Source organism: Phaseolus vulgaris, chromosome 3 (genome assembly GCF_000499845.2).
Source record: "Phaseolus vulgaris cultivar G19833 chromosome 3, P. vulgaris v2.0, whole genome shotgun sequence".
NCBI classification, from domain to species: Eukaryota; Viridiplantae; Streptophyta; class Magnoliopsida; order Fabales; family Fabaceae; genus Phaseolus; species Phaseolus vulgaris.
Window position 1 is genome coordinate 40,710,442 of NC_023757.2, and position 9,802 is coordinate 40,720,243.

At 32.7% G+C, this 9,802-nt stretch overlaps 1 protein-coding gene across 1 annotated transcript; it reads right to left on the reverse strand.

Annotated features, from left to right (window-relative positions):
• Positions 1-2,851: 2,851 nt before the first annotated feature.
• Positions 2,852-7,675, reverse strand: LOC137807704 (uncharacterized). The gene is made up of 2 exons (XM_068608468.1): positions 7,209-7,675; positions 2,852-3,228 (listed from the first exon to the last, which is right to left on the reverse strand). Exon 1 carries the CDS (start codon positions 7,597-7,599, stop codon positions 7,216-7,218), a length of 384 nt encoding a protein of 127 aa, XP_068464569.1. The 5' UTR covers positions 7,600-7,675; the 3' UTR covers positions 2,852-3,228; positions 7,209-7,215.
• Between the last annotated feature and the right edge of the window lie 2,127 nt (positions 7,676-9,802).

The following is a 9,802-nucleotide window of genomic DNA, read 5'->3' on the forward strand; positions in this document are numbered from 1 at the left end:
AATTCACATCTTTCTTGAAATTAGTCTATTTTCTCAACACCCAATATCGGACAGAGATGAGGATAGGATACAAAATTCATCCGTGATTGGGATAGGTATAAATGTTTACTTTGGAGATAAAAACAAGTATAATCAAACACACACATCTCACCACACCCCCTTGTTATCCCTTTGTTTTTTTTGTCATTTATAACTTTTCTTATTGGTTATATAAATTATAATTTGTTATTTGCGATGATGATAATTAAGAAATAACAATAACATATATACTTATCTATCTCTATTAGTGGAACTTGACATTGGTAAGGAAAGAAGGAGTATAAAAAAAAAATTGTGTACATTCATTAACTAATTTTCATATGTGCATTACCACAAAGAAAGAAGAAAAAGTATATAATGCATGAGGACCGCACCATACTCATGCAAAATGAAAAACTCCAAAAAGAACAAGATTACTCAAACATAATTTTATTACATTGTATCTATTAATATATATATATATACTAAGAAAACTCAAAATAGCAAAGTCAATAGTATCATTATACATCTTATTCTTACGAACCTTACATAATGACTTGTTGATACTATAAAGTAGACTTGAAGTCCAAATTCTATTAAAATCTACCATGATTCCTCATTCTCTAAAACAATAAAAATATAATTTGATATTAATTAAATTATGAAACTTACTACATAATATTCATTTTTTTAGTCTGAGTTTGATTGATCCACCAAGTAATCAACCCATGATAAGTTGATAACTCATTTTGACAACTCTGACTTTTATACACAAATTTAGAATAGTAAAAAATTTATATTTAAAATAATGATATATTCAAACTAACATAAAAATAGTAAGAATTCAAATATATGAAGTTAAATATAAGAATTCAAACTAACATAAAAATAGTAAGGATTCAAACATAAGATTTTAGGTAACAATCAAACTTAATAAAATGTTTCAATCTAATTTAGTTTTTACATATTTTTAAATATAATTTTAGAAACAATTATATATTTATAATAAATATTTGTTTAATATATAAAATGATTTTAAAATATACCTTAATCCAAGTTTTATAATTTTTTATTTACAATTTAATCGTCCATAATAGTGAGATGTATATATTATGTTAAAATTTGGTCACTCGATTTAATCACATCTATTTGAATCTTGACCTGATTGAATTGGAATTTATTTTTTTTTAAATGTCCCATCAAAATTTTAAATTACATAAAAATAAATTTATTTGGACTCGTTTCTTGCTCGTTCCTACTTAGACCAAGTGCTCAATTAGGTGGACTCTGTCAATCAACGAATACGAGTTCATGAACATAAAAATTGTTGAATATCATATAAAACATGTGAAAATGGAAGCACTTGCATGGTCCTATTTGTAACTATAGAATTATCAGTTAGGATTCAACTACTTATTTACATTCTGCATTTTATGGGAATGGATCTCTTCGGTAACATTTTCATTAGATTATATCTTTGTGCTTCAAAAAATTTTAATATAATACATTTTTTTTAAAAGTGACAATTTAAAAAATGGTAGAAATCATCATTCTTAAATATCTCAAAGTTGTTTTGCATGTGAGAGAATATCTCATAATTTAACAGTTCACTAATCAAGTTAATACCTTGTTCAGTACAATAATCAGTTCAAATTTTATAACATTTATCAGTTGACCACGCTCAACTGACTTACAATACCCGTACAAGTAACTTAGTATAAATTTTATTTAACTAAGCTTAATTATTGACGTAAAAATATTATAATTCTATATTAAAATATAATACTGCTAGTGTTGATTTAATTTATATACACGTAGATAAATCTATGATTCCAAAATATATGTAGCCCAAAAAAGCAAAAACACTTCAATACTCATTCAAAGTTTACTTGCGCATTCTTATGAAAAGCTACTAAAAGATGAGTAGTTGATTCATTTGTCAAGCAAGACAATTATACTGCATAAAAATGAGGCACGCAATATGGAATTATGGATGCGGTCCAAACAAGTGGCACGCGAGTTGCAAAAGGAGCAACCAAAGCTTTATATTTCATTCACTTCAGTATGGAACAAGTTAGGGGACCACTACATAACAGTTGAGTCGTTTCTATACATTATATGCAATTACATTCATATGTAGGTGTTCTACATGAACAATTACGGTAGGATAGAGACAAGAAATTTCCAATTATCATATGCATCCAAGAAATGTGTGATTAACAGTTAAGCTGATAAATGGCAATCCTTTTACTGTGCGTCAATCTTTCTGCATGTTAGTCATAAACGAGGAAAAAAATTCATGCGTTTCTTTACTTACTTAAGCATTACAGGACCATGTATGCAAGATTATATCTTTATTATGGTATCTATATTTAGGGATTAAGCTGAGGTAGTTTGTAAATGTGGTATAGAGAATAGATGTTCAACTAGTTGAATGCCCACTAAAAAGGTTATGGAGTTGTTCAGAAATTTGGGTTCAACACGAGGTATCTAAATGATTTTTCATCCTGTCACCAGCATCACTTCGTGGATAAAGGATCATGATGTATACTGTTCATTTATATATACATGATATCAACAAACTCTTCCAAAAGAATAAGCTCTTTGTCGAAGACACATGAATAGTTTTATGCCTAAAGCTACACAAGAGCCCTGAGTCATGAACATTGCATAGGCCCAAATCCACCCCCCTCTTGTTAAATTAACTTATATTTAGAAGAATGGAGGCAACAGATACTCCGATACCATTTTAGAAACCAAATTTGTCAATAGCTAATAAAGGTCTAAGGTGAAGGCACGATTTTATAGCTACAAGTTACAACAAGAATAAAGCTTTAAACAAAATATGGATTTCATTTCCAATATATGTTTGCTGCATGCTCCATCTAGTTGCTCTGAAGAAATTTTGAAATGATATTGAAAATCTTCTCTATTCAAAATAAAATAGGAAATTTGGGGGGCAAGTATTCAATTTACCCATTATCAAGTCATTGAATCAATTTACTTTTTTATCCCACATTCACAAAAAAGTAAACAAATAGTTAAACTTAACCCCAGCCAGCTACACTTTATTGATATCAAATGTTTGCACACCTCTTTGAAATGGACGGACATTAGAGGTCTGTGCTAAAAGACTATTCCAACCTTTTTTCCATTGACAAAAAACAGAAAGCTGACTGGGCCAATAATGTCCTCATCAAGAGCACAAACCTGGTCACAAAAACAGAAAAGCAGTTAAACAGAGTTATGACAGCAGGTGTATACTACTATTAATGCATCATAGTTATACGACTGAGTAGCAGAATCCAACCACAGCAAGAATGATTTCTTTTTCTTTGTTTCCACATTAAAAGAATGACATTACACTAAAGCAGAAACGCCACGAGTAACACAGAGTGAGGGTATTTTTCTTTCTAACATAATACCAGGTGCATCATAGTTTTTTTTTTCTTTATTTTGTGTATGTTTAGACGTTTATTAACCTGGATAGCAGAGCAGAGCTACCAAGCCAAAAACACTCCAGTGAGATAGCAGATAGTAAGATAACCACTATACTGAGAAAAATGAGCGGAAAGGTAATTTATACCATACATACGCTGAGAAATAGACTAAAGACATCATTATTATTATTAATCAGAAGTATATAAGGCATATTTAACAAGTCAATAACAAGAGACTAAAGCAGATGATCAGGTGCTCCACTGAGCAGCTGGGCAGGATGTAATTGAGATTATGCCTTGGCTGTTCCAAAGAGGATAAACAGAGGTTGTCTCACAGTATAAAAAAGGAGAAAATTATGAAATCTCATAAACCACCTTAATCTGAGTGAGCAGTAGTTGAACAAAAGGAGCACAAAGCAGGAATTCAGTGAAATCTGAAACATAGTAGCTGTCATACAGGCTGCTATCACCACTCCACAGAAACATAATGAAACACCTCTCTTCCATTGTGGTCAGACTGCACTAAGGACTTTCTCATTTAGTTGTCTGCACCATGTACCCCTCATATCCCCTCCTAAAAAATATTTTCCTATGGGATTTCTCGGACTAACCCTTCTAATCTTTCCAAAATCATATTGTTGTTGCTCCTCTAGGTTTATTTGGGGAGCAATACACTTTCAGGTAAATATTTGTTGATTTCTGACAAATTTTAGGATGTTGTCATATCTCTCTTGTCTAACTCTATCTTCACCAATGAGCCAAAGTTACAAATTCCAATGCATCTACTCCCTTAATATCTTCACCAACCCCCTTGGTTTTTTGAAGGCACATAGATCATCCTTTCCTCCTAATCATGGCATCAACTACGTCCATAGATCATCCTTTCTTGGAGTATCTATTATTCCCAACTCTCTCTACACTTTCTTTACTTCTCAATATTTTTGTTCTTGATACCTAACAGATTATAGCTTCTGGGCAACATCATTCATCAACTGTACCCAGAGCTTCAGTATATTGACCTAACAGATAGTAACTGCAATTTGAATGCTATCAACCTATTGGCCACCAGGGGGAGCTAGAATGCAGAGGCTCTTTGGTAGTGGATGTCTAAATGGATAGCCTGAGCTATAGTCCCACTTTTGAAGGATCCCAAAGACCAAGTGGACCAAGAGTAGGGTGTGGTGGACTACCCTGAAGCCTTCCTCTTTGTTTCAGAAATTAGGTTCAAGACCACAAATAAAAACAAAAATAATAGCATTACAGAATTGGGTCTGACCGACAATGCTGAGGGAGAATTCCTTTTAGAGACATCAATAGCAGCCAATCCAACTCAATGAACATCTACATGATTAAGTGAACCTAATATATCATCAAATATAGTGTGACCTGCAGGATGGTGCCTACTATTAGCCAGTGAATCAGGTACACCTCCTTTCAACGGGATCATTACTTTTCTTCAGTGGTTTAGGTTGGTTCATTAGATCAAAAGGTAAGGCAATTTCTGTAATTTCAATCATGCACATCTTTCCTTTCTCTGATTCTTACAAACTCCTCACTGATTCTTCACATGGCTGCAACCAGTATTTACCTCCTTTTAAAAAGTCCAAGCTCAAGCCCAAGTAATGGTGCTGGGCTGGCTAGGACTTCCTGAAATTCTATCCCCCAGTGTGGTTCCACCAATACTCAAACTTTTTAAAGGTCCTATCTAGCCACAACAAATAGCATGATCTACTTTCTGCTTATTGTGGAACAACATTTTGTATCTTTCAGGAGTTCTGCATCCCAAAAACAGGGGCTATTGCATAATACAGGAGGGCTTTCCACTTCTATCCTCATCCTCTCCCTTGGGTCAAACTTACTTCCTTCACCTGAATAATTGTAATTTTTTTCTGTATAGGTTTCTCACGTTCAAGCTGCTGCTTCTTTGCTCAAGTCCTCAGATCCAATGGTTCTTGCTCTAATTCACTTCCTGCTTGGCTGCTTCATTTGAAACAGACAGCAATATATTTCAGGATACTGAGGCCAAAACCACTTGAAAACTGCCTTCACAAAGGTCTGCCAGTTTTCTGGTTACACCTTTCTCACCAAAGCCACCAACAAAGAGAAACAGCTCTCAAAGCCCTCACAGTATGTTCTGATGGCATCAAAACACATCTCAATAGTAATTAACCACCAAAAAGCCTCCTTTCCAACAATTGGAATTATCCTAGACATCTGTAGCTTTGACTCCCAGACCAGGTAATAATGCTTCATAATGTAGAGATTAACCAAAAGAGAAATTTATTCAACGTACTACTCCCACTCTGAATCAATGGAATTCAAAGTGAAAAGCAACAACGGCTAACAACAGAAGTCTCCGAGAAATCAAAAGCCTGGTCTCCCCTGTTGGGAAGTCCCACATCGCCTGTCTAAATTCTTGGAGTGCGGCTTATATATTTGTTGAACAACTTCACTTAATGTCAATTGGTTTTAATTTAAAATCTAAGATGGTGTTATAAAAGCCTATAGCTCATCTTAGTAATTGTTTATTCTAGTTGGCTCATCTGGTTTGGCAAACATATGTGGAAGGGGATGTTGGGGAAGTCCCACATCGTCAATTCCTGAAGCGTGACAATTTCACTTAATGCCAATTGGTTTTAAGTTGAATGAAGTCTGATATTTCCCACTCAACTAATTAGCTAACTAACTGAATACACATACATTCACTTCCTCTGTCTATCCTGCCACTGCTACTACAGTTAAAGAGCTAACTAACCCTAATACCTTTAACTAACAAGTGCTGACTAAAAGAAGCTTGCCTATTTGGCTCTTTAGTGATTCCCCGTCTACCTGAGCAAGGAATTAAATATTGAGCTTGAAGATAGCACCTACTTCCTCATCGGCATAAGAAGAATCAGGCAATCCAATGATTTAGCCCTTTATAGATTCTCATAGAAGATCATTGATTGGTTTTCTACTGCTTCACCTGCATACCTGACGAAGCAATGAAGAATAGAAGAATTGGAAGACTTTGTCCGAGCATTAAAAGGAAAGTGGGGAAGAATGTGCCTTCCATCGTCAATGGTGTTTCCTTCATCAAAGTTAACGGCATTTGGGGTATATATCATCTCTGAGCCTAACAGAGATGACTCGGGTCTTCCTGCTCCAGCCCCAACCCCCAAGGAATAGTACCAGCAGTAAGCAAAGACAGCAAAATAAGACGGACAAAAGGAGATGTTGCTGCAAAACGCGTAGCAGACATTTCTTCCTGAATTCCATGTATCATCTATACTTACTTTACTAACTGGGGTATGTAGCTAAAAAATACATATCATTTAAGTGTGTAGAGGACTAGCATTAGCAAAATCATATGTTCAATTCATGTCATAAGATTCAATAAAGTTTTACACGGATTCCCAACTGCCTAATTTAACCTCTTATTTCATTTGTACTTAATTTGGTTACATAAAGTTTAGGTAAAAAGCACAACGAAACAAACATAACCAGCTTGACTAGACCTTCTAAAAAAATAAATTGCAACATAAGAAGGAACAAAAAGGTTGAAAATTGAAATTAAGTTAAATAACTCCATAATCCAAACACCAAAGAGATCGTAAAAACAACAAAACCTCCCTGGTTTTTATACTAAAGCATGCAGCTAGCCAAAGATTTGGAAGTTGATGAAAACAATATTAGTTTCAGAGGTTAATCTCGTGAATTCAAACACAATAACACGCAAACCCCTAATTAACAGAAACGGGGAAATGTGACCTGGGAGTCAGCCCTGGTATCCGCCGCCGCAAGCATTGATGTCCTCCTCGACGGTGGAGGTGAGGTAAACGGGGGGAAAGTCAGAGACGGCGAAGGTCTGCTCCTTGGCGAGTTTCTCGACATCGGCCTTCTTCAAAACGGTGTGGCGGATGGGAGGGCGGTTGCGGCGCTGATCACGCGAGAAGTATTTGATGTCGAATACGGTCTCGGGGAGGGAGTTGGGGATGCAGGGATTCTCCTTGGTGGTGGCGGGGCACTGCAGGCGGTATTCGGTGGCCAAGAGCATAGAGGATTTGTATTCAGGGTCGGCGCAGGGACCCGTGATCTCCCATGGCTTCTTTATGAAGCGCTTCAGACTCTGCACCAGTGAATTCGACGCCGATTTCGCCATTATAGGAACCAAACCACGAACAGAAGAAAACTGGGTTTCTCAGTCACCAGATCAAATCCCACTCATTTTTTCCTTCATTCCCCTTCCTTTCAATCCCAAACAGACCCATACCCAGACCCGGACCCGGATCCTTAGTTATTAGGAAAATTCTTCCTCCACCCTGTGGTTTCATGCTGCACCCCCATGAGGTATGAAACTACCACTTTATCCTTAATAAAAATAACTAAATAAAGCTTCTCTTTATCTTCTTTATTTTCAATAAAATTAAGGAGCATTATGCGGGGATCAACTTTTGATATCTTTCAAATTCTATAATCTAAAATAAATTTCTTTAAAAGAAACATTGTTTTAGATTATAGAATCGATAAATTATTTCTATATTACAGAATTCAGAAATTATTTTTAATTTCGAATTACCTTCGAATACAATATTGTTTTAGAATTGAAAAAAGTCAAAAAATATAATTTTGATATTTTCTAAAATATAAGGTTGCAGGCATAAAACATGGGGTGCTAGTTAGTTATTATTGCAGGTAAAAAAATGGGCCATGAAGGGTTTATTTTGTTGGTACGTGTAGAAACTTCGTTTAAGAACTTATTTTTATAGTAAGTAATAAATTTTTAAAAATAAATGAAAAAGGTTTTTTTTAATTATTATGCTGACTAGTATTTTGATTTTTAGCCTCTATAATGTACAGAAAAAAATGTTTATTTTTATATATTAAAATTTGAAATAAATATTCTACATATTAAATTATAGTTTGTTATTTGAATTTAAAAAATGTGTTTAACAAAAGTATTAATTATTTTAAAAATGCAAGTATTTAAAAAAATTACGAACAGAATAATGATAAAAAGAAGAGTGATTTGAGATTACTCAAAAAAAAATACTGGGAGTCAAATCAAATTAGTCTAAAATTAAAATTAAAATTTTAGTTGAGAAAAAAGTAAATGCTTAATGTTTATTAAAAAAAATATAATACATGTGTGTGTGATAGTAGTAAGAAACACTTTAATTCAAAAATAAGTCCCAAAAAAAATCACAAAACTTACATTCTCGTAATGATGAAGATTTAGACTTATATATATTAAAATGAACAAATTCAATTTAATTTCCAAAAAAAAAAAATCTACTACTGCAAAGAAGACATAGGGTACTTTACATAAATGCTGCGTATGTGGTAGCAAACTTAGACCTTAAAAAGGTAATATAAACTTCTAAAAATGAAGAAAAGGCATTAACAAGTAATCTTGTGGAATATATCGAATCTATGCACTAATACCAATGTTAAAACCTTCGATGAAGTATTCATAAGAAAAGTTTTGCATCAACAAATTATAGAAAACCTAAAAACATTATCTTCAAGTCTTAAAACAAAAATTTGTTAATTTGTTTTATTTGTTTCTATTTAATATGAAATTCAAACTCATACTTAAAATCTTAATACATAATAATTAAAATTAATAATATTATAATTTATTTAAAGAAAATGTACCTTTATTTACATAATTTTAAGACAATGGATCATTGAGTACCCTCCCCACTTTTAACATCATTAACTTAAAGAAGATAATTAAAAAATGTATCCTAAGAGGGACTTCCTTTCTCGAGACTCATGAGATATCTCACAAATTGATTTGTAAATTACAAAAACATGGTGATGGGCTTTAATTCTTTAGTGTGAAACTAAAAGGGTGTAAGCCTCACTAACCCTTAAATCATATAAAAAGTTTCATTGAGGTTATCATGATCAATTTAACATGGAATGTAAATTTTGGAGGCAATTAAATGAGAGGTAACATAAAAAGAATCGAACAAAAAGATTAGTATACAATTTAAACATTTATTAAAATTATATTATTTTTTTAGATATAACAAGTATATATATTTAATAAAAAAATTGTCTAGTCTTATAAAATACATTAAAATTTAAAAATATTTATAAAGATATATATATATATATATATGATTTTTTTTATCTACAAATTCTCAAGATCAATATTTTTAGAAATATAAATAGATTTTATATGATTTAATTGTGTTTAACATTTAAGAGTTATTAGAGATAATTTTTATATTTAAGAGTTTATATATTCTTCATTTTCTAATTTTTTTAAGAGTGTGATTGATGTTGTTTTTAATCAAATAGACGAATTTTAAGTGTAAAACATTTAATGTAATATCTTACACCATTCACTCATA

Bases quoted from the DNA above. Each gene is read 5' to 3' on its own strand.
- LOC137807704 (XM_068608468.1), bottom strand. From the start codon at position 7,599: ATGGCGAAATCGGCGTCGAATTCACTGGTGCAGAGTCTGAAGCGCTTC.